Source organism: Lygodium microphyllum, chromosome 10 (assembly GCF_053477565.2).
Source record: "Lygodium microphyllum isolate KBCC chromosome 10, Lygodium_microphyllum_v1.1.10, whole genome shotgun sequence".
Taxonomy (NCBI): Eukaryota; Viridiplantae; Streptophyta; class Polypodiopsida; order Schizaeales; family Lygodiaceae; genus Lygodium; species Lygodium microphyllum.
In genome coordinates, this window is record NC_141144.1 from 72,132,882 (window position 1) to 72,158,419 (window position 25,538).

General features: G+C 42.4%; 1 protein-coding gene across 1 annotated transcript; it reads left to right on the top strand.

Annotated features, from left to right (window-relative positions):
• The first annotated feature begins 658 nt into the window (after nucleotides 1-658).
• On the top strand, nucleotides 659-25,538 carry LOC148030153 (NPL4-like protein A). Its single transcript, XM_087686426.1, has 2 exons — nucleotides 659-1,784; nucleotides 25,239-25,538. The coding sequence occupies exons 1-2, from the start codon at nucleotides 810-812 to the stop codon at nucleotides 25,491-25,493; spliced, it is 1,230 nt and encodes a 409-aa protein (XP_087542552.1). The 5' UTR covers nucleotides 659-809; the 3' UTR covers nucleotides 25,494-25,538.

Below are 25,538 nucleotides of genomic sequence, written 5' to 3' on the forward strand. Positions count from 1 at the left end.
TGTCTTTATATGGGGTCTAAGAATGGCTTCACTTCTACGTGGACACCATACGCCTTCAAGTCCACAAAGTTCAATGTTAGGTCAATTGCACCAAGAGGGACTCGAGGCACATAAGAATCGATAGAGTAATGGCCCCTTGCACTCTTCCATTCTGCCCCCCTCTCGCTTGTAGAGTTGTGCTCTCTCCTACTGTCCAAGAAAGTTGATTCATGGGAGATTCAAAAGCAAAGAAGCTTTTGATTGGTTTTCTCTTCACTATGTTTTGTCCTCCTTCTTGCCCCTCATAGTCATGCTATGTTTTACACAGGATCCCTTCTTCACAAGCCATCGATTGAACTGATAAAAATTTATGAGCTTGCTTATGACTTTGTGATGGCTTATCTCTAAGTTTTGTCGACAGAGGTGCATTTATGATGACACTCTACAATGTGTGTTATAGTGAGAATGTTGGCTCCCATACGCCAGCCGCCATATAGCCTATCTCTTTCTTATATTTTGTAGAGCATTGCTTTAGAATCTAATGTACTTTTCTCTTCAAGTTTGAGAATTGATTAGTGAGTGGAGTGGGTGAAAAGCATGCTTGCCGATTGGTAATAAAATCACTTTGGTTCCCCTCGATAGGACTCCTCCCCCCCCCCCCCCCCTGAAGCCACTTCATTCCTCTTCTAATACTTCCTCCCGAGAGAGAGAGAGAGAGAGGCGCTTTCGCCAACAAAACATCACTTTGCTTCCTCTCAGTAAGACTCCTCCCCCACGTTCTTCGTTTAATTCTTCTTCCTGAGAGACAGAGAGGTGCCTCCACCATAGCCATGCTTTTACGCATTAGGAGCCGCGATGGCCTGGAGCGCGTGGACGTCGATCCTTCCTGCACTGTGGGACAGCTGCAGGCCGCCATAGCTACGCAGCTTCGTGTGCCAGTCTCCTCGCAGATCATCTCCACAAACCAAGCTATCCTGCTTGCGAAGTCACCGTCTGCAGCTCCAGCTTACTCCGACCTTACGAACCCGTCCGTCTCGCTTTCCTCCCTTCGTCTCGGCCATGGCTCCGTCATCTTCCTCTTCTACGAAGGCGAGCGCACTGTCGCAGGCCCCCCTGTCAATCCTGCTGGCACGTTTGGGAAGAAAATGACTATGGATGATCTGATTGCACGGCAGACAAGAATCGAGCGACAGGAGAAGCCTCACTGTGCATCGGTCTCCTTTGATCGCGATGCAGCAAATGCTTTTCAGCATTATGTCAATGATAGCTTGGCCTTCGCTGTGAAACGCGGGGGCTTCATGTATGGAACCCTAACTGAGCAGGGCGAGGTTTGTGTTGAATTCATTTACGAACCCCCCCAACAAGGCACAGAGGACACCTTGCTTCTCTTTAGGGATCCAGAAGAGGAAAGACAGGTCGAGGCCATAGCCATTGGGTTAGGGATGCGCAGGGTAGGCTTCATCTTCACTCAGACAATAAGCCAGAACAAGAGAGACTACACTTTGTCAAACACAGAAATCCGGCAGGCTGTGGAGCTTCATGCTGAGAGCGGCTTTGATGCATGGGTCACTGCTCTAGTTAAACTTGAGGTCAATGAAGAAGGCAGTGCAGACGTGCATTTTGAAGCCTTTCAACTAAGTGATCAGTGTGTCAAGCTGTTTAAAGATGGTTGGTTTGTTGACGATTGCCCAGATTTGGATCCAAAACTATCACGTATGAAGCAAGATGTTGTGATCTTGGGAAAGGACACAAGAGATGTAGACAATGATTTCTTTCTTGTATTGGTGAAAATCTTGGATCATCAGGTTGGTGTTACACCCTCTATGAATGGCATTGTTTACTTCTTCAAGAAAAGTACTTGTTACAGTTGTAATCTGTTATGACTTAGACGTAATTGTAATCCAAGTTATTGCTAAGCTTATTGGTTCAAATGTTTTTAAGTAGTTGTAACAATTACACGTCCCAATCATGGATAATCTTGGTTGCAAATAAGTGCGACACTCTTTTTGCATCAATCCATTGCATCCATTTTGCTAATTCTAAAGCTTGAACTTTGTAGCTACTTTGCTTGTATATATGAGGGAGATGCCTTATTTGAACCTAGTTGATTTTCATGTTTATTGGATTGTTTATGCTGTTAGTGTTGGGGTAAAAGGCCTTTGGGCCTGCCCATGTACATTGTGACCGCCCATTCTTTATTCATATATAATATGATAGTGCAATAAGGTTGTCAGTTTCAGTTGGACAACAGCTACATTGTGTGTGCTCTTCTCTCCCGCATCTTCCTCTTCTTCTTCTCCACTGCCATTGTATCCCTTTCAAGTGGTATCCGTAGCTACTTTGCTTGTATATATGAGGGAGACACCTTATTTGAACCTAGTTGATTTCCATGTTTATTGCATTGTTTATGCTGTTAGTGTTGGGGTAAAAGGCCTCTGGGCCTTCCCGTGTACATTGTGACCGCCCATTCTTTATTTATATATAATATGATAGTGCAATAAGGCTGTCAGTTTCAATTGGACAACAGCTACATTGTGTGTCCTCTTCTCTCCTGCATCTTCCTCTTCTTCTCTCCACTGCCATTGCATCCCTTTCAACTGGTATCAGAGCTTTTGATCAAAGCTTGATCGTGGAGCTTGGCTCGGTATTACTTCAGTCCGAATTGAAGACCTAGAGCCTGGAGCTTCAATGTCAACCATGGCTTCTTTTCCCCAAGATCTAAGTTGATTTACAACAAGAAAATGTCATGTTCTTAGCTTATGTGATGCTCCCGAGGCTTGGTATTTGATGCCCAAATGCTTTGGGGATATTTGTTCAATGTTTTGAGATGCTTTGGGACTTAGTTTGAGCCTTCATAGCTCGATTTATGCAGGGATTTACTAGTGTACATTGTTTGGGCAGCAAGGTTTTATTAGAAACGGCTTATGCATAATGCTTTTTGTTGACATTCGGGTGTCCTGTTGGATGTATTGATGCTTGGTCATCATGGTTTATGTTCGGATATGTTATTTGAGAGCTATTGAGCCTTGATTTGGATGCGGACATTTCGTTGTTGGTTGGGATTTATGCTACCTTTGTTGACATGCTATTTCACCTCCAGTTTGGTTATGCCTATGGTCTACGGGTGCTCCGACTACTTGGGATGATATGCTGATGTATTTGAATGATGTCGCTTTGATGTTTATGCTCTTGGATGCTTCTTGAGCAAAGAGTAGAGTTCAATTCTTGGTTTACTGTCATTTTCTTTGCAGCTGGCATTTCACTTGACAAGGTTTATGCCCCGTGCTACCCATTATGGGACTGATGTCTGATGTGGATGCATTTGGGTTCGGCTGCAGCATGACAGATGTTTGGGCTTGAATCGACTTGCATTTGAGAATTTTGTGGAGCAGTTTGCATTTGGTTGGCTTATTACTTATGCAGCGTGGATGCTATTTGATCCTTAGGGCCTCGATTATGGATCTTAGATTTACTTGGATGCAGATACATGTTTTGAGCAGTGCTTGCTCCATTGTCTTAGCAGTTGATTATTGAGCTTTCATTGCTCATTGATGCTTAGTTCTTTGTGGGTTACTCCTTGATTAGTGGACTTTTTGATAGTGCTTGGGTTTAGCAGTTATGACTTTGTTGCTTCTGTGTTGCCTAGCTTTTATGCTAGTTGGGTTGCTTTTGCCCATACAGGTTAGAGAGCAGTTGCTCTTGATACTTACCCGGCTATGTACTTTGTCTACTATCATATACTTTACAGAGCTACTTATTTGGATGTTGTACAGATACTTGGGCTTCTCTTGGAGCTTGACCATTGCAGGATCTTATGTCACTTACCGGTTTTGCATTGACTTGGATGCTACTATGTGGTTTGATGTATTGCAGAGTCATGTTTGCCATTATGGTTATGGGCCGATTTCATGGCTGAATATCATATGTCTTATGTTTTACCGTACTGTGGTTGGTCATGTCATGCAGTTGGCTACGACTCTTTTTCATGTGGGAGCTTTTACATCCTTGGTTGATGCTTTTATGTCCTCCCGTCTGTTGAGGTTTCATGAGCCTTTGCAACATGCTTCTACCATTGATGTACTTGCAGATGATTGTCTTTATGAGCAGGTTTCCTTCGTTGGGATAGCCCTTGACTGCTTGAGCTCCGTGGATGCTATGGATAGCCCTATTCATGATGACTTGGAAGCTTGGGCATGTTTAAAGAACATCTAAAATAGGGCTATCCATAGCATCCATAGATGTTTAACCAAATAGACTGCCGTCATAAGGGCCTCAACCCAAAAGCCATAAGACAACCCAACTATGGTAAGCATAGAAGCAACCTTTGCCTGCAAGGTTACGCACATGCCATGAGCAATCCCATAATACCGTGGACACAAGAAATCAATGTCATACTGCTTTCATTGTTCTATTTTAGATGTTGCTTGAGCAGGTTATTCTATTTTAGATGTTGTTTGCTTTCATTGTGGGAAGCTTGGGCATGTTTAAAGAAAATGCTTCAGACGGATTAGAGAGTAGCAGAGACAGAGACGGACTCGACACGAGCAGAGAGTCAAAGATACAGGAGATGCAGCGTGTGTTACCACTGTTACTAGTGGTGAGGTACATGTTGTTACCCATGATGATGCAGTTGAGTATGTACTCTTGTTATCTAGTTTTCCTACAACTTTCTTGCTCAGCGATATGGCCTTCGCCTCAGATATAGAGCATGGTTCTCTACTTACAGGGAGTTTGATGGATGCATTTCTTTGGGCCTTGAGCATACTTATGCTATTCTTGGTATAGGAGACATATACCTAGCTTTGCCTAATGGGACTTCTCTTATGCTTAGGAATATTTTACATGTTCCTATGCTTAGTAAGAGCTTGATTTCTGTCAGTCAGCTGCATGATGCAGGTTACTATATTTCTCTTTAGGATAGTTCATGGAAGATCTATCGTGGTTGCTTGGTTTTGGCGAGAGGTTCTAGAGTTGGTTCTCATTACCCAGTGCATGTCTCTCATGTGGGAGATTTGGCGAGCGTACGAGGCATGCTCCTCTAGATCTTGTCCATTGTGCAGTATATGGACCTATGCCTTTCCAATCACTTGGTGGAGCGTCATACTTTGTGACCTTTGTTGATCATGCTACCCATCGTGTTTGGGCTTTTCCCTTGGTGTAGATTGAGGGTGCTGCAGCTATTATTGATAGGTTTATGGATTCTGCTGGTTGCAGGCCTAGGTGCTTGCAGATGGAATATGAGAGTCATGCTCTCTCTCCCAGCTTTCAGACCTCTTGTCAGCAGTATGACATTGATTTCTTGTGTCCACGGTATTATGGGATTGCTCATGGCATGTGCGTGACCTTGTAGGCAAAGGTTGCTTCTATGCTTACCATAGCTGGGTTGTCTTATGGCTTTTGGGTTGAGGCCCTTATGACGGCAGTCTATTTGGTTAAGGACGCTATGCTTGACCTTGGATCGTATTACACCCCATGAGGCATGGAGTGGCATGCAGCCCTTCTATGATTACTTAAGGATGTTTGCTTGGCGTGCTTGACCTTGGATGGTATTACACCCCATGAGGCATGGAGTGGCATGTGACCCTTCTATGATTACTTGAGGATGTTTTGCTGCCAAACATCTGTACGAATGCCACATGAGTCTATGTCACGTAGATGTATCTTCCTTGGTTATGAAGATGGTGACTTTAAGGCCTACAGATTATGGGATTTAGATGCCCAGGAGGTCATATGTAGTCGTCATGCTGTCTTCTATGAGACGCAGATACCTCTTAGACCTCTTGATGAGCGTTCAGTACGTTTTATGATTGATTTTACAACAGCTACAGTGCCTATAACGTAGCTCGTAGACAAACTTCTGATGACAGCCCATCTATTCGTGAATCAAAATGGCAGGAGTGATCATTTCTTTCACCTCCCAACCTCGCCTAGAAGAGTGCTGGCTCCTCTTTCTAGTTCCGTTTGCCAACCGTCCGCTTCAGGTGAGTCCTACTATTCTTAGACTCACTTTCTCTCTAGACTCCCTTGACCCCGTTCAGGTGTCTAAGGCCCCCTTGGACGGTCATCCCTCGTGCTTGTCTCCCATAAGTTACATTTATTAATGTAACATTTCCTTGCCCTTAAGAATCGGTTTCGTCCTTGAAAACGATACTTGGAAGGTCCAATTGTAAATTGGGAAACCTTTTTCTTAAAGTACTTACTCGCTCCCATGCTGAGCTTTTTTCTGAACAATCTTTCCATTTGACCAAACATTCTTGATAAATAGTATTCCTTGTTTGTCTGTTACGAACATTTAATATTCTTTCTGGTTCATGTGGATTAGATTGGTCATCTAATAGCTCCTCAATGTTATCATTTAAGATTAGATTATCCAAATCACCCAGCTTCTTCCTTAGCTTACTTACATGAGAAACTGGATATGTTTTACTATCAGCAGGTAGTTGGAGCTTGTAAGCCTGTTCTCCCACCCTTTTAAGTATTATGAAAGGACCACAATACCTGGGTGAAAGCTTTGGACATCGTCCCGTTTTCATGGTTTTAGTTTGTTTAGGCACCTTAAGATAGACCAATTCTCCTTCTTCAAAGGAGATGTCTCTTCGATGAGGATCTGCATAAGCTCTAGCTTGATTTTGAGCTTTTTTAATATTTTCTTGAGCAAATTTTAACATATTATTCATATCCTCCAAAAAGTCCTTGGCTGCTTGAACCTTTTTCTTATGCAGTTCTATTGCATGAGGAGCTTTGGGCTGAAACCCATACATTAACATAAATGGACTATATCCAGTGGAAGAGTGCTTGGCACTATTATATGCAAACTCTGCTATTGGTAGATACGCTTCCCAATTAGTTTGCCTTTTACTTACATATGCCTTGAGTATATCTTCAAGGATTTGGTTAACCCTTTCAGTTTGCCCATCAGTTTGCGGGTGGTCCGCCATACTCATGCTAAGTTTAGTATTCAACTTCCTAAATACAGCACGCTAAAATTGACTATCAAATTTTCTATCTTGATCAGAAACTATATTCGTCGGAAGGCCATACAATTGGTATATGTTCTCTATGAACAATCTAGCCAATTCTGGTGTTTTAACATGAGTTGAAGTTGGAATAAACCTAGTCATTTTGGTTAACCTATCCACAATCACCCACATTGAGTCGTGCCCCCTCTGTGTTTTGGGTAACGCAACAATAAAGTCCATGGAGATACTCTCCCATTTTCTCGAAGGAATCTCTAATGGGTGGTGAAGTCCTTTCATTTTCAATCTTTCAGCTTTATTAACCTGGCATTTATAACATTTGACCACATAGTCAAGGATGTTCTTATTCATTTCAGGCCAATAGAACTGCTTTTTAATAAGACTACAAGTCTTATTAACTCCTGGATGTTTCGCACTAGGGGTATCATGACACTCAAAGAGTATCTGGTGCCTTACTTCATCTTTCGGGACACATACCCTATCCTTGTAGAGTAAATAACCATTATCAATGGTAAAATTCTTCCACTTGAATCTCATTTGAGCGACCCTTGATGCTCCATTTCCTTGATGAACATCCTCAGATATTCCTTCCTCTGTGGAGGCTCTTCCATTTGGATCCCCATTATTTATTGCTTCCCATATGTTAGAATATGCCGGATCAACCTGGGATTTTCCTTTCAAAGATTCAAGTAAATCGGAAGTGAACTGAGTAAAACTCAATTCGTTTATGATGGGCATTGTGCTGACTGCATCAGCCACTATATTGTACTTCTCCTTTCTATACCTTATTTCGTGGTCGAACTCTTGAAGGAGTTCGGCCCATTTGGCTTTACGCCCTTGTAGATCCGGTTGGTCATTAAGCCACTTAATGCTTTCATGATTCGACAAGATCAAAAGTTTGGCACCGTACAGATAGTGCCTCCATTTCTTCATTGCATGTACTATTGCATACAGCTCTCTCTCATAAACAGAATAATTCCGTTTTGCACGGTCTAATTTCTTACTTTCAAAAGCAACTGGTCGACCTTCTTGTAATAAGACCGTGCCTATTGCTTTATCATTGGCATCGGCTTCAACCACAAATGGTTTATTGGAATCCACAATTAATAGTACTGGAGCTGTAGCAATAGCTACCTTAAGTTTTTGAAAACTTTCATTTTGGTCTGTTCCCTAATTAAAGCTTTTTCCTTTTCCTTTAAGTTGGTCTGTCATTGGAACAACTATTTTGGCATAATCCCGAATGAATCTACGATAAAATCCAGATAAACCTAGGAAGATCTGCAGCTCTTCGAGGTTCCTTGGAGATGGCCATTCAATAATTGCCCTTACTTTTTTTGGATCCATCTTGATTCCCTCTTTCGAGATAATATGCCTCAAATATTTGACCTCTTGTGCGAAGAATTCACATTTAGTTTTCTTCGCATAAAGGGAATGTGTTCTTAACAATTGGAATACTAATTGTAAGTGTTCCAAATGTTCTTCTTTTGATTTACTAAAGATCAAGATATCATCCAAGAAGACTACTACAAAGTGTCCTAGATAGGGCCGTAACACACTATTCATCAGCTTTATAAAAGTAGCTGGTGCATTAGTGAGGCCAAAAGGCATCACCAAAAAATCATAATGCCCATATCTAGTACGAAATGCTGTCTTAGGAACATCCTGTGCCTTAATTCTTACTTGGTGATAGCCTGATCTTAAGTCTATCTTTGTAAAGAATTTTGCCCCTTGTAATTGATCAAAAAGATCTTCCATTTTGGGAATAGAAAATTTATTCTTCACCGTTATCTTATTAAGTGCTCTATAATCAACACAAAGTCGCATAGAATCGTCTTTTTTCTTTACCAATAAAATTGGCGAAGCCCAAGGTGAATTGCTGGATTGTATAAACCCTTTATTAAGATAATATTTAATTTGTCTTTCAACTTCTTGGTGTTGTGTTTCACTTAACTTATAAGGTGGTTTAGAAATAGGGTGTGTATCCCTATCTGTGTCAATTTGGGTGATTTACATCACCCCTATCTGGTGGAAGGCCACTTGGTAAATAAGAAGGAAACACATCTTTAAATTCATCTAACAAACCACTTAATTCATTACTTACATTCAACTCACAAACATAAGAAAATTGTTGCTTTATACTACAGAAAGTAAAAGTATTTTGTACAGGAAGAGACCATAACATATATACCTCGCAAGCTTCCTTCTTTATCAGCTTCTGAACTTCAGTGGAACACAATAAAGGGTTATCAAATACTTGATGTTCACCTTGAATCACAAAAGTCTTACCATCCCTTTCAAATTCTATTGTATTATGATGATAACTACGTTTTAAGGATGGTTCCAATCCCCATAGCCACTCTCTCCCTGAAGCAATATTGGCTCTTTCCATATTCATAATTTGGAAATCAAGTTTATCTTTATATCCTTGGATCTCAATTTTCAAATTGGATACCATTGTATCCCATATTTTATTATCCTGACCTTGCATCATACGAACAACATATCGATGCCCACTCTTTTGTTGGGGAAGTTTCAATTTTTTTACAAGTGCATAATTTATGAAATTGTGGGTAGCAGAGTCATCAATTATGACTCTAACCCTCTTTTCAGCTATCAATCCATGCACTCTAACTAAATCATGTGGCCCAAAGGTAGGCTGCCACATAGAAGTTGACATACAATACCTGTGTTGTACATCCTTGTGCAAGACCTCTAAAGATTTATACTTTTCATGCCCCTTTAATTCCAGGGTGTGCACTACATGGATTTGTTTTTCTTTTCCCTTGTCCTTGTCCTTATCCTTTCCTTTATCTTCCCCCTTTTTCCTTTGAGGGCAGTTCCAGGCAGCATGGTTAGGGGATAGGCAATTGAAACATAGCCTTTCTTTTTTGGCCTTATCAAAGTCATCTTGACTTAACTTTGGTCTTACATATTGTTTTTTTTCAAAGGGTTGTTTCTTGCTCTTAAGAAATGGCATTTTCCTTTTAAATTTGCCTACAAATTTTGAGGTTTCAAATTCCTTAGTCTTGGGCTCCGTATCAGTGAGATTAGTGAGTGTACCTGGACGTGTACTATCTTCATTGATTAATGCAAATTTAATTGCCTCTTCAAGCGTCTTAGGTGAACTCCTTTTCACTTCCTTTTTACAGGCCTTATCTAGTCCCCTAATGAATCCTCTTGTCTTTTGAAATTCATCTATTCCTTTCAATTTGAGGATTATCTCACGATACTCCTCCAGATATGTCAGCAGGGGTCTTCCCTTTTGTCTGACATAATCCCAATCTTCCCAATTTCTTTTTATTTCATTTTCAGGAAGGAATTCTTTAAAAAAGACCGATTCAAATTGAGCCCAAGTTTTAGGTGTTTTATTTGCCTCCTTTAAAGTTCGCCACCATTTATATGCCTTTGGCCCCAAAGTTAAACTGGCCTCCAGCGCTTGGAGATGTGGTGGAGTATTTGGTATCTTTATTTTTGTCATTTTCCTCCCCGTGAAACTGAGGGGGTTTCATATCTTTTAACACTGGGTTATCCCTCAGCTTTTGGTGGGGTTCCCTAGTATCTCGCATAGTCACATCTAAATCTTTCGATGAAGATGGAATATCCGAGGTTTCTACCTTATTTTTATCCCTTTCTTGTAATAAGGTTAATTGAAATTTTATTTCGGTGAGTGTTTGAGTTAGAAATTCCATTTGAACCCCCTGTGCTTGCACACGAGCAGTTAGATTATCAAATTGTTCTCGTGTGGCAAAAAATTCTTCCCATTGTTCTTCTTGTATTTCCGGTTCATGGGGATCTACCATAGGGTGGTCCCTGGAACTAGAGCCTTCGATTACCTCCTCTCTCTCTTTCCCCTTCATCAATACACTGGAATTGGAAAGCAAATATAAGAAGTTTGCGTACAAAGCTGGGGTACTTTCTTGATTACAAAATAAAGCAAAAGTCAATGATCTTTGTAAGGTAGAGATGGCGCGAAGAACGAAGCAGCTAGGAACACGGCCTGTCGGCAGGAGCGCTGGCTATGGGTGTAATTAATCACCCCTTGTTAGGTCGCGTGGGAACACAAGTCGTCCGTCGTGGTCGCCATTGTTAACACAAAGAATAACGACTGACGTGTCCTGGCTGCCAATCTCGTGAAACGATTCGTGAAACGACTACTTGACGTGACCCGACAGCTCTTCGTGAAGATAGGACCCGACGGCTGTTCGGCTTTGATACTAGTATAATGTAGCTCGTAGACAAACTTCTGACGACGGCCCATCTATTCGTGAATCAAAATGACACGAGTGATCCTTTCTTTCACCTCCCAACCTCGCCTAGAAGAGTGCTGGCTCCTCTTCCTAGTTCCGTCTGCCAGCCGTCCGCTTCAGGTGAGTCCTACTATTCTTAGACTCACTTACTCTCTAGACTTCCCTTAACCCTGTTCGGGTGCCCAAGGCCCCCCCGGACGGTCATCCCTCGCGCCTGTCTCCCATAAGTTACATTTATTAATGTAACAGTGCCATTACAACAAGCTGTTTATGCTGAAAATGAGGCACTTATTGGCCAAGATGACATAGCTATGTATAGCAGGCAGGGTCAGGATGTTGGTGGTCAGTTGCTAGATCCCTTGCAGGCTCATGAGAGCCGTTTTCTTGTAGTTTTGTAAGTTGGACAGCTAGCCATATGCGAGTCTTCCGTTTCACTGAGGCCACATGTTGTCTTGAGACCCCGTTAGACGAGTGTCCGGGATGTTGGTTCTCTTTCAGTGATTGACTTTGGAGAGTTTGATTGCTCTCGGTTGTCTTGTATGCGCTACGGTGATGCTATTCACAACTCTGATGCTTTACAGCCGTGCACTGATGAGTTGTGCTTACTTCATGAGAAGCATTATTGGATTGCTCCATTGTATGGAGCTGCGGGGTTGCTTATCTCCTGGATGTCATGGACTTAGGGATGCTTGACTCTTCTTTTGCAGAGGTTCCCGACACTTCTTGCACAACTCGCTTTCCGATTGGGCGTTGGGTGAGATGTCATGATTCCTCACCTTGCCTTTTTTTTTTTTTGCTTTGTTTTCATTTTCAAACCACATTGGCATTTTAGTGGGAGGTTGTTGGGGTAAAAGGCCGCTGGGCCTGGTGGTGTACACTGTGACCGCCCATTCTTTATTCATATATAATATGATAGTGCAATAAGGTTGTCAGTTCAGTTGGATAGCGCCTACATTGTGTGTGCTCTTCTCTCCTACAATAGTCGATGTGGCAGGTTGGAACATTAAAATCAATAGTAAACCAAGGAGTTCATGTGATGGTAGCAAGCTAGAAGTGGTCACCGGCATAGTAGGAAGAGATTGGTGAGCAAGCGTGTGATGTAGAATAGCAATAGGCAGTAGCTCGAACTAAGATATTCTCCATGAATGGGGTGTGGATGATAAAGATAAATACTAGCAATCTACAAAACAAGATTCAAGTTGAGTGGTGGGTAGCCTATCTATTGATAGATGGATGGGTCCTCCCAAAATAGGGTTTGCTTATGGGATAGACACTCTCTAGGAACACATTTCTTTTTTAATGAAGTTCTGTTAATTTGAATTTTGGGCGGTTATTTGTAATTAATATCCAATTGGTTTATAATGCGCTTTTAGTTCAACATCCCCTCTCAAGCCCAAAATTGGAACCATAAACTTAAAAGGCACTGTCAAGTCAGCTCAAGCCTAATTTTTATTTTATCCCAAGCCGTCCCACCCCAAAGCAGCCAAGGCATTGGGCAAAGGGTGCTCGTTGATTGCCAAGTGAACTACCAAGACTATAGAGGCAATGGCTATCTTACCAAGGGAGGCCAAAGGGGTCACCCTAGGGAGGCGAAGGCATCGAACAAAGGGTGCTCATTAGTTGCCTAGTGGCCTATTAGGACTTGTAAAGGTTAATGGAATCACATTGAACTTTTTTTTGGGGGATTATTTTTGTTTTCATCTTGTCTTGTTTTTTATAAAAAAAGTGAGTGTTTGATTGATTGTTTTTGTTCTATCAAGTTGTGAGAGTGCGTAATGGAAAAAGGAACAAGAACACGCGCGTACACACACACACACACACACACAGAGCAAGAAAAGAAGAAAAGAAAATTGCACTGCACAAGGAAAGAATGCTGAATACTAAAAGAGGATTGAATAGTCCTTGCACGCAGCCCATAGTGTTAGTGAGGGCACCGGATCAGGTTGACGATGACGGAAACATTAGAGATGGAGGAGAAAACGGAAGTTGGAGTGTTCATCTACCAAGTGGAAGACAAAAGAATGTCAATGACCAGCCAATTGGGGGCCATATATAGCCCAATCCAAAATGTTGGCCAACTTGCACCTAAGGGTCCAAAATATGGGCCGATTCTATTTAATGCTGTTGCAAAATGTTGATGTGGTAGAAAAAATCACGATAGGGATGAACAATGTTCAAGAGGTGATGGGAGACTAGAAAATGTAGAAACCACATGGGAAATACACATTGAAACTTGATTGGAGGAGAAAATGCATAGAAAGACAATGAAATGGCTGCTCTAGAATGAGCTACCTCCCCTGTCAAAACAAGTTATAGACATGTTAGAGCTCTTAAAGTCCTCGTTTAACTTAGATTGAGGCTCACTAATGCTTTGGGAAAATGCATAGAAAGACAATGAAATGGTTGCTCTAGAATGAGCTACCTCCCCTGTCAAAACAAGTTATAGACATGTTAGAGCTCTTAAAGTCCTTGTTTAACTTAGATTGAGGACACCGAATCCAGTTGATGATCATCAAGGCATGACAATCATGACACACTAACACTCCCTCTCAGATCTTGGATGTGGTGGAAGGCTAAATATAAAATGAATCTTGGGGTGGCAAGAGGAATGCCAATGTCGATGAAGTCAGTCAATGAAGATTGCTGATGAAGAAGCTTCTCATGATCCTAGGAAGCTACCTTTGAAACACTAGAGGCCAAGAAATCCACCATCGTATCACCAACATTGTCCCCCTCTGAAAGGGATGGGGAGTATGAGGAAACCATAAGAGGAGAGGGTGGGGGATGGTAAAAAACGTGTGGAATATATGGTGCACAAGTGGGAACGGGCATAGCTATAGACAATGGTTGCGAAGGACCTGGCATAAGAGTAGGGGAATAGAGCTTGTAGAGCCCGCTCTCTTGCCAACTTGTCACTAAAACAACTCTTGAAGAAGAATCCTCAATAAACACAGCCTGCTCGATGAAGAAAAAGCAGGCACCAAGTATAGTAAGGCCATAAATTGAGAAGAGTGGAAAGCCTAAATTAGGAACATGTAGGATTTTCTGAAAGGGAGTGCAAAGTACGATATGGCAATAATGGCAAAGTGCCAACACCACTAATAGACATTGAACAAATTTCACCAACAGTGACTAAACCCTCAGATGGATAAAGATTCTATAGCAAATCTCCTCGAGAGTTGCTCCCATAGAAGCTTCTCACAAGTTCTCGATATATGTAAGAAGGCTGGTGTAGAAGATATCAAACTGTGGAGATGACAGTTGAGTCAAAAGAATCATGGCAATTGTTAGCATGTCTATGTTAGTTATGTCAGTCTATCATCTCCGGGTTGTGAGCTCCTATCAAATTCTGACAGAGACATAGGAGCTATGGTTGTTTAGGTGCAGTTTCTTTATTTGTTGGCTTCGTGTGTGCATTCCTAGGCTAGTTATTACTTTCTAGAGTATGCCTACACGTGTCAGACATTGTCATTGTTATCTGGGAATTTTCTAGGTCAACCCTATTTTGTTGGCATTTTTCCCTTCAATGACCCGCATTAAATATTGGTCGGCCAGCATTTATGGCCTGTACTGGAGCAGGTCAGCATTTATAGCCAGCCCCCCCACTTGGCAAACACACTCTTCAGTCTTCAATCCTCCCTTTGTAGGTGCACACTTTGATACTTCGACTCTCCATGCTTGGTGCTGCCATCGTCATCAATTGGTTTCGGTGTCCTCACTAATGCTTTGGGAAGCATGCAGGGACTAATCAGTCCATCATCATTGTATCAACATTCTTCTTCAATCAATGCAGTATTCTTTCTTCATCCTCTGCTTTCTCTCTACTTTTCTCTGTGTTCGTGTTTCTCTTCCATTGTGCATTCTCATAGCCATATCCTTTGAAGATATCATCCTACCAAGGTATTCAAGGTCATCCCTCATATTCTCTAACATGTTGATGTAGTTGTTCAACGCAGAAGAGTCATCAACGAGCATCCGTAATTTCTTCTTGAGAGTAATTCAATGAGCAAAGGTTTTCTAATGGTACAAAGAAGTAAGCTTTGTCCATATCTTTGCTGTTTGCAATTGGCGCATATGCATTGGGACAGAACCTTGTAAGCTCATAAAGAGAAAAGATTGAGCTCTAGAGTTGAGCCGATCCCATAGGGTTGCATGATCCATTGATGATCCCATTGTGGGATCCTCCATTGGACGGGGAATAGGGTGGATAACAAATTCCCAAATATCGAAGGTATCAAGGATGCACTACCTTACATGACCAAAGCGAATAGTTTGAACCATTGAGCTAGTCTTCTTTAGGCTAAAAAGGGACTATGGGCAGCTATATAGAGTGTGCCATAGGTGGCATTTTGAGGCCAGTAGAATGGGCCTTCTGTGAAATATGGAGAGAGCGAGGAGGAGAGGGATTTGGTACAAATGGGCTAGGTGACCTCCGCCTTTCTTCACAATCATTGTCCTATGGTCTCTCTTGACTTTCGTCATGATAGTCTTTGTGATAATCTTGCTACCTTTAAGAGGAGTGAAGATGCTTTGCAATTAGATTATTCATGCCTCTTCCATTTCCTTAGATGGACAACTCTGTGGCATATTTGGCATACTCGAAATGCCTTTATTTTTGATTCCGCCTCAAGTATCCATGGTCATGTGGCCCATATTGTGGTTTAGTGCTATGGCAGATTTCCTCTATGGTTTCAATTGATGTGGTTTTTCTTGACATTGCTGCTCCTTGGTTGGATATTGTTCGCTCCACATCACTTGTCCTTTTTGTGTGATATTTGTGTGTCTTGGTAGCCTTTCATTCGTGTCTGTTCTCTTTTTCTTAGCTGACCTAACGGTCTGATGTAAATATTGCTACTTAATTCAATTATCTTCACGGGAGAGAGAGAGAGAGAGAGAGAGAGAGAGAGAGAGAGAGAGAGAGAGAGAGAGAGAGAGAGAGAGAGAGAGAGAGCAACTTTGCAAGAAAAGAAGAAAAGAAATTTGCACTGAACAAGGAAAGAATGCTAAATACAATAAGAGGATTGAGCAGTCCCTGCACAGAGTCCACAACGTTCGTGAGGGCACAAGACCAAGGTGATGATGATGGCAACATTAGAGACGGAGGAGAAAATTGAAGTCAAAGTGTGTACTTGCCAAGTGAAGACAAAAGAATGTCAATGACCAGCCAATTGGGGGCTATGTATAGCTCAAAACCCAAAATGCTGACTGACCTGCACTTGAGGAACCAAAATATGGGCCGATTGCATTAAATGGAGTCACAAAATGCTGATGTGGTAGAAAAACATGTCGATAGGGATAGACAATGTCTGACAAATAACGGTAGATTGGGAAATGAGAAATTGCATGGGAAATACACACTTAAACTTGATCGGAGGAGAGTGCACAAAACAACAATCAAATGTCTGCTCTAGAATGAGCTACCTCCTTTGTCAAAACAAGTGATAGACATGCTAGAGCTCCTAAAGTCCTCATCTGACTCAAAAGATGTGTGAAATGAGGGTTGTACATAACTGTCTGTAATGCCAGTAACAATCCCCCAATGATATAAATTTCTTATATTTGTGGTGCATAGTTGTCTCCGTACAGTACGGTATGGTACATATTAGTACAATTTCGTACGAAAAAATAGAATACTTCTGGCCACACCCCCCCAACCTCTTTTTTTTTCAAGCATCAATCTTACACACACACATGCAAACACACACACAACCCTCTCTTTTTTTTTCGTGAAGATAATTGAATTAGGTAGTGAATATTTCCATCAGACCATCAGGTCAACATTCTCTCTGTATCTCTTACTTTCTATTACATCAGACCATCAGGTCAACATACTCTCTCTCTCTCAGTCTCTCTATAACTAATAGCTCACAGGCAGGAGATGACAAGGTATGACAATCATGATTGCTAACACAAGTAACCTGTCCCCTAGAGGGAGAACAAAGGGGATGGTTAGACCAAACACACAACAAAATAGACAAACTATCTGAGCGACGAGGTCGTGGGGGTTGATTTGATGATGAAGAAAAAGATATAGGGAGTGTATAGAAGAATGAAAGAAAAGAGACAACTCTAAAAGACTGCCATGGGAGATGTTACAAATGTGGTGGATCCATAGTCGACCACTCTTTGATCGAAAAGGGATAAATGTGCATAGAATGCTAATGCATGGGGTAATGCAAAAGGCAATGCAAGATGTTATGCTCATGTGAAATGCTATGTAGTGGTGCCACTTGGATTGTGCCCTTATAGGGAATTGTTTACTTGCCCAAATGTTCTTTTATAACTTTTATAATCATAGTCATCTTGATGCTGTAGATGATGATGCAATATACAAGAATAATAATGTATGTGAAGCAAAATGCAATCAAAATCTTGTCACTATCAGAGAATAAAGCCAACCCCTTTGAAAGTGGAAGGGAAAGCTAGAGAGAACGCCCTCTCCCCATCAATCGAAAGTAGAAGGGGAGGGAACACCCACACCGATCTATTGTAGTAAGCACTATAGAAGTGGTTTGTTGTTGATTGGCTTTGTTAGGATATCTGTAAAGTTGATCTAATAATTGCACAAACTCTAGGCGGATGGTGCCTATTTCAACCTGCTCTCCAGTGAAGTGGTAATACACGTCAAGATGTGTCTTGATGATGGGATTACTGGCTAGTGTAATAGCACTTTGGTTGTTGCAAAAAATGACGGTTGGAGTGGTACATGGAAAGTGAAGTGTCTCTAGTAAGCTCCTCAAGTACGCGGCCTTTGTGGTGCCATCAAAGAGGGCCCAACGCTTTGCCTTGGCTATGGAAGTAGTCACTGTCTCCTACTTATGACTAGACCATGAAATGGGAGCTATATCCAAAGAGAAGAGGTACCTACTATGGGAACGTTGGGTGTCAGGATGAAACCAGCCTTCTTATGGGGGAGGATGGTAATGACCTGATTTAACTCTAATTACAACAAGCAAATAAATTTATGTAATTTGAGATGCAAATGTTACCACTTAATCTTGGACATTCGACACCTGATTGGTCTCAAAACCTGGTTACCCTTGCATTATTTCTTAAGCTAAAATTTCAAATGGATGGAGTACATTGAGATTCTTCAACCTCCTCTGCTAATCAAATTGCCTCTTGCTGTCACAAATGAGTAGCAAGCCTTATCAGTTTACCCCTTGATTCACCCAGGGCGTGAGCTTCAATTGACAATTGGTGGGCCAAATCTAGCCCCAAATCTAATTGGGATGGGATAGCTGCTGAAATCTTTGGCACTTCCTTGAATTCCAACTGTTGGTTTTAGTGTACTAAGTCTTCAATCTCTGGTATGGGTCCCAAGGTGGCTGCTAAACCCTAATTATTGCTGTTTGTTAGGGTTTACACCAGCAAACACTTTGCTGCCCACCATCAAGGGCTGATTTTCTTCTGCATATGGTTGACAATTGTTGAGACATTTTGAGGAATGGTTGAAGAATGAGAGAATTCTAAGATGAGAGAAATATCATTTTTTTGTTGCAAAAACCAGGCTTGTTCAGTTGGTATTTGATCCCAATAGGAAAATTTGCAGCCATTTGAAGCTTAGGGGCACTAGAGATGCAGTTGCTTTGCTGTTGCAACTATTGTTAGCACTTTTAAGGCTTGAAAATGCTGTCCCTTGCTCCTAGGCTGCTCCTAAATGGCTGCGTTTGATCCCTCCTAGCTAGAATCTATTGTATGCATCCTTTCTTCTCTCTCTTTCTCTTCACAAGTTCTCCTTGGTTGGAATGGGCTCCTCTTAGGCACCAATAGCTTTTTGAAAGTTTTGGCAAGTGGCAGCTTTCTTAATCCATTTTCAGCAATATTTATTTGCCCATAAAATTAATTGTGCCCATCTATAATTAAATTGGCTAGGACATTTTGATCCCTAAGTGGTCATGTCCATGAATTGAGTCTTGAGCTACCATTAATTAATTCATTAATACCTAGTTCCTGGTGTCACCAGTGACACTTACGAGTCAAATAAATACCCTAGGCCTAAACTAACACTAGGTGGTATTGCCTAGTACTTGTTAAATATTAAATATAACTTATTACAACTTTTGCCTTTGGCACCAATTGATATCTTAGGGTCCTTGGCTCGATATCATGAAATAACTTGCTTGCACATGGGGGAATTGGATAGTAAGAAGTTATGGACAACAAGGCATCTCAAAACTTCTCGTTATGTTGCTCCAAATTCTTGCCTTGATTCGCATCTAGCTTATTTCAAGGTGTCATAGTGTCCACCTCAAAAGTAATTGTCTACTAATTTGAAGCAAGCATTTGTTTAAGTTGTACCCATGTTGACTTTGCTCTACCTTGCATTCGAAGTGTGTACCACCACTGTAGTGCATCACCCTTCAAGAAAGTCGTTGCTTTTCAAATATTAGAGGATTCAGTGAAGTAGTCTCCTAAGTAGGCTGCATCGAATTGCTGAATGAAAGTCAAGCTTTTAGCGTATCTTATACATCATTGAAGGCCTAAAAATTCACCCCTTTTTCACCCTCATCATAGTCCTTTGTTGGTTCCTTGGGAGTTAAGTTATCATAAACTAGCTGCTGCAAAAAGCGTGCACTTGCTGTGTTTGTATTATAACTAGCACCATAAGAAGCATTTGCATGACCGACATTCATCCTTTGAGCCCCATAAGCACAGGGGTGTGTTGAGAAACCCTTCACCCGTAGTTTTGCGTTTTGTGTTGTGTTTTGCGTTTAGGGTTTCACAATGGATAGCCCGAAAAAGGGGCTAGGTGGTCCACTGTAGATAGCCGGCACTCCCTCTAGGCACCACCCTAGATAGTCTGTTGTCTATTTATAAGCTGCCTCTGCCACTCATTCTTCACAGTTGATTCATTTAGTCCGTCATCTCTTCTCTCCAGCCTCTCCACCACCCTCACACCCCTTCAGGGAGGACATTGTGGTTCGTGGTTCATGGTTGTCTTTATCATCTTCCTTGTGCTACGACATCCTTGTTCCCTTGCATTACATTCACTCCATGATTCAGATCTTCATCATTTCATTCATCAGAGTTTCTTCTCTTTTTTCTTCTCTTCTTAGTGTTTACCGAGTTTACTCCGTGTTTCTCCCCGCAAACCCTATTGTCGCGCTGGTACGTCATCTTTTGATATGGTATTAGAGCTAGATCTACTCAAACAATGGCAAAAATCCTCCACTCCAGTGAAGGCCAAGACTGGTTGCGGGTTCAGCATCCACTTCTCTTCTTCTTCCGCTGCATCAACACCCTAACTAGCGGTTGTTCCCTCTTGCATTTGCTATTTTCCAGCCTGTGTTCAGGGTTACTGCCGCCACCTCCACTTCCCCTTTGTTGTGTTTATTGCTGACAGCTCTTTTGTTGCACCTGGCGGTATTCCAACACCTACTCTGTGCTGTTGGCGGTTCAGTTAGTTTGCTAATGGCCATTCTCTGCTCAACCAATCTGCTGGTGACTATTCTCTACAACTTGGTGTTTCCTCCTTGCTGTTGGTGGCTCAACTAGTTTTGCTAGCACAATTGTTCTCTGCTTAGCCAATTTGTTGGTGGCTGTTCTTTGCAGTTGGTGGCTTCTCCTTGCTGTTGGTGGTTCAGTCAGTTTGCTAGTGGCTGTTCTTTGCTGAGGTAGTCTATTGGCAGCTGTTCCGCGACTGCTGGCGGCTCATCCCTAACTGCTAGCGTCTCCTCCTTGTCTGCTGGTGGCTCCTCCTAGTTTGCTGCAAGTTGCGTTTGCAGCTGGAAGCTCCTCCTTGCAGTTGGCAGCTCACTTCTAGCCCTTCCACTGCCCTCCTAGCCCTTGAGGCGGACGTTGTGGTTCATGGCTTGTGGTTGACCTCTTTCTTCTTTAGCAAGGCACATTGGTACCCATGGCTTCTTTACCAACAGATGGCCAATCTACTGGGTGCTCCTATTGTGGCATCACCGGACACACCACCGATGCTTGCCGATTAGACCTTTGCTTCCCACCCCTCCGGAGTATATGCGTCTTCCACCAGGCACTCCTTGTGCCACCTTTCCTTTTTGGGTCACAGAGATCGTTCTGCATCGGCTATTGGAGTATTATGCTCAAGATAATAAGTCGCAACCGAAGCGCACTAAGTCCTTTCGAGTACACAGAGACTCTAAGACCTTATGAGGTGATAAGGCCTCTTGGAGGTGGCTAGGCGTTCGTATTCCTTGGAGTATGGAGTCACGGAGCTAGTGGCTTCTCTCTCAAGGTTGAGTTTCGGGTTCTACCGCTCATCTGGTCTTTTGACTATCTTCAAAGGTCTCCTTTCAAGTGGTATTCTCAGACTAAAAGGTGGATCTTCTTTGCCCCTTAGTTAGCACGGAGCCAATTTTCGAGATCGAGTACGGACAAATCCTTATGGTTCTTAGCACCACACAAAGTCAGACATTCCTCCTATATATTGCATGTTTTCATCATCTTTGTACTAGGGCGCTTGGGCAAGTGAACAATTTTCCCACGAGGGACATTGTCCAGGTGGCACGTGTTGCAGGAGCATTCTTCAGCATGTAGCATTCCGTCTCCACCTCACTCTTCTCTTGTTCTTCTTTTTAGGCCTAAGAGGGGGTGTTGAGAAACCCTTCACTTGTATTTTTGCGTTTTGTGTTTTGTGTTTAGGGTTTCACAGTGGACAACCCCAAAAAGGGGTTGGGTGCCCCACTATGGACAACCGGTACCTTCCCTCTGGGTGCCACCCTAGACAGTCTCTTGCCTATTTATAGTTTGTCTCTGTCACTCATTCTTCACGGCTGATTCATTCAGTCTGTCACCTCTTCTCTCCAGCCTCTCCACCGCCCTCACATCCCTTCAAGAGGACATTGCAGTTCTTCATCATCTTCCTCGTGTTACGGCACCCTTGTTCTCTTGCATCACATTCACTCTATGATTTAGATCTTTATCCTACTAGTGAGATAGTAGGGTTTGCAGTGAGATAGTAGGATTTGCAAGGAGGAACACGGAGTGAACTCTGTAAACATTGAGAAGAGAAGAAAAGAGAGAAGAAACTCTGATGAATGGAATGATGATGATTTGAATCATGGAGTGAATGTGATACAAGGGAACAAGGGTGCTGTAGCACAAGGAAGATGATGAAGACAGCCATGAACCACGAATTGCAATGTCCTCCTAAAGGGGTGTGAGGGTAGTGGAGAGGCTGGAGAGAAGAGGTGACGGAGGCAAACTGTCTAGGGCGGCACTGGAGGGAGGGCGCCGGTTGTCTAGGGTGGCGCCCCATTGTGGGTGCCTAGCCCCTTTGTGGAGCCGTCCACCCTAAACACAAAACGTGAAACCCTTAATGCAAAACACATAACACAAATTGCATGTGAAGGGTTTCTCAATGCCCCACTGTGGGTGCCCAGCCCCTTTTTGGGGCTGTCCACTGCGAAACCCTAAATGCAAAACACGAAACCCTAAATGCAAAACACGAAACCCTAAATGTAGAATGCAAAACGCAAACTGCATGTGAAGGGTTTTTCAACACCCGAGCCGGCACTCTCCCTCCGGGCGCCACCCTAGACAGTCTCTTGTCTATTTATAGGCTGCCTTTGTTACTCATTTTTTGCGGCTGATTCATTCAGTCCATCACCTCTTTTCTCCAACCTCTCCACTGCCCTCACACCCCTTCAGGAGGACATTGCGGTTTGTGGTTCGTGGCTGTCTTCATCATCTTCCTTGTGCTACAACACCCTTGTTTCGTTGCATCACATTCACTCCATGATTCAGATCTTCATCATTCCATTCATCTGAGTTTCTCTTCTCTTTTCTTCTCTTCTCAGTGTTTACCGAGTTCATTCTGTGTTCCTCCCCGCAAACCCTACTGTCTCGCTGGTACGTCATCTTTTGACAGGGTGCATATCCATTACCGTATATACGACTTTCTACCCTAGGCATCATATTGATGCTATTGTACATGGGGTTGTGCATTCCACCAGCCATACTTGGATACATTTTATGCTACAGTCCATGCATTGGTTGTTTAAACCATAAGGACTATTGCTAGTCATCAACATCTTTTTGCATGGAAGGCCTTGCATTTTGTTCTACATCACCATTTTCTGCTTGCTGTCCATGCTGCATGCCTTGTCCAAGACCAGGCATTGCATTTTCTTCTTCCCCTTGTGAATGTTCAAACTGATAGGCATCATCACTACTTGATCCCATCTCACTCAGACATCTTGCTGTAATTTCTCAGCTGAATACAATTTTAGCTCTATAGCAAAGCTTCTGACCTCCAATTATGTGCCTTAGGTCCACCAATTCAAAGAGGTTGATGGTAGGATTGTGAGGAGCTCTTTTAGGGATGCACATCTTCACAGGGCCTTTATCTCATGTAATTGCTACTTTCCCTCTTCTTTGAGCGATCCTTCCTTGTTGCTAGCATGCATATCCATGCTTTTTGGTTCCTAATGTCCATCTTTGCCAGCGAGTGCTTTATGGATCCTTGGATAGTGAGGTTATTGTTGCTTGGTTGGATTAGAGACTTGACTTGTCCATTCCCAACCAGATATATTTAGAGTGACTCATTTGTGGCCTCTCCACTCCCATTGGCATCTTCTTGCCACCCCCATCAGCAGGTTCATGTGGAGAGGGGGCCATACTTCTTGGCTAGTTCTCTTCATCAATGGACTTCATTGATATTCACATGTTTTGATCTTCCAGCAGATATTTTGCTTTTCACCTTCCGCCACACCTAGGATCTATGAGGGGGTGCTGTTTACATCTCTTGCTAATGAGCCTCACTCTGAGTCAGATGAGGACAGTGGGAGCTCTGATTGTCATAGTTCATCAGTCTGTGTGTGTTAGTTTCCTCCATTATAGGCACATCAAGCAGAGATTAGGGTTTCTAGGCCTTTTATCATTTCATCCACTGTCACTTCCAGCCTGTTCACACTGCATAAATTGTGGTGCATTGCAGTTCCAGCCATGTGGGCAGCCTGGGTGGCATTTCTCAGCCATTTTTGTCATGGCACCAGCTTTTGGCTGGTGAAGTCAGTCTGTTTCATGCTCCTTTGCTTATATAGGCAGTCAGTCTGTTTCATGCTTCTTTGCTTATATAGGCAGCCACTCACATGCCTCCATTGAGCACATACATCCAGTCATTATTCTTCCTCATCTGTCTGAGATTCTCATCTTCTGTTATCAGTGCAGTACCCTCACTGATGTGGATCACACGTGCACGGGCTGACTGTACACAGCCTTGTATTGCATTCAGATCAGTGTTGTTCTTTGTTTCTTTTGTGTTTCATGTGCTTTTCTCTTCTGTCCATGTTCCTTTGCTGCCGTTGTGCACTCTCACACAGGGTAGTGGCTGCAATCTCTGTGTCATATGCTTGGAAGTATTGTTTCCAAGATCTAACATGCTTGATTTTCTGCTGGTAATCAGTGTGAATCACGAGAAATGTCACTTTTCTGAGTGCAATAGAAAGTAGTTTATGAAGTTGGTCATTCAGAGTGGCTTCAACAATGTGAAGCCACCATAGTTGCAAAACAGTAAGTTTGTCTGGGAAAGTGTTTTATGAAGGAAAGCACAGAACTGAATAGACAGCAATCACATGATAGGAGCAGGTCTAATATGGCCATTGATAAGTAGCGCTCAGTAAAATTGTCTGCTAGCCTCATTTTGCACGAGATGGAAGTATGGGGAGTATGGGGCCATATCCTTCTTATCATCCTATGTTCTGAATGATGCAAAATTCTGGAATTCACAGGGGAACATTGTGAGTTTCCTCTTTGTGGTGCCATGTTGTTAGTTCTCTTGTTAAGGATGTCTTGAGATCTGTTGTGTCAAGAAACAACACAGGTGTTTCATGTCTAGATAAGAGGTTACCATAGGGGCAATCACTTAGGTATGTCTTATGTAGCTGGGGAGTGACACACTAATACTGTGTTTAGTTAACTTTTTTCTTTTATCTGCAGTTATGTATTTATTAATAATTGATCAAGTTGTGAGTGCTGAAGTGTCTTACTCTTAAGGCTCATTTGTGAAGGGAGCAAGGCCATGTTAGCATGTATTTGACTTGGCTGTTCTGTTTTGCAGGGTAGTCTGTCCTGCACTTTCCCCATTGAAAATCGTACTTCACAACCAACTTTGAAGGCACTAAAGACGCATCTGGACCGCTCAAAAAATTTTGCTTTTGTAAAGCGGATTTCGGATTTTCATTTGCTTTTGCTTCTTGCAAAGTTTCTTGATGTTAATGCAGATTTGCCTCAGCTAGCTGAGGCTGTAAGAGTGCAGGGTCCTGTTCCTGAGGGCTATCAAATTATTATTGACTCTCTTGCGAATAGCACATAGATATTTGTAATACAGCTGTTCACGAACCACTTTTGATGTTAAGAA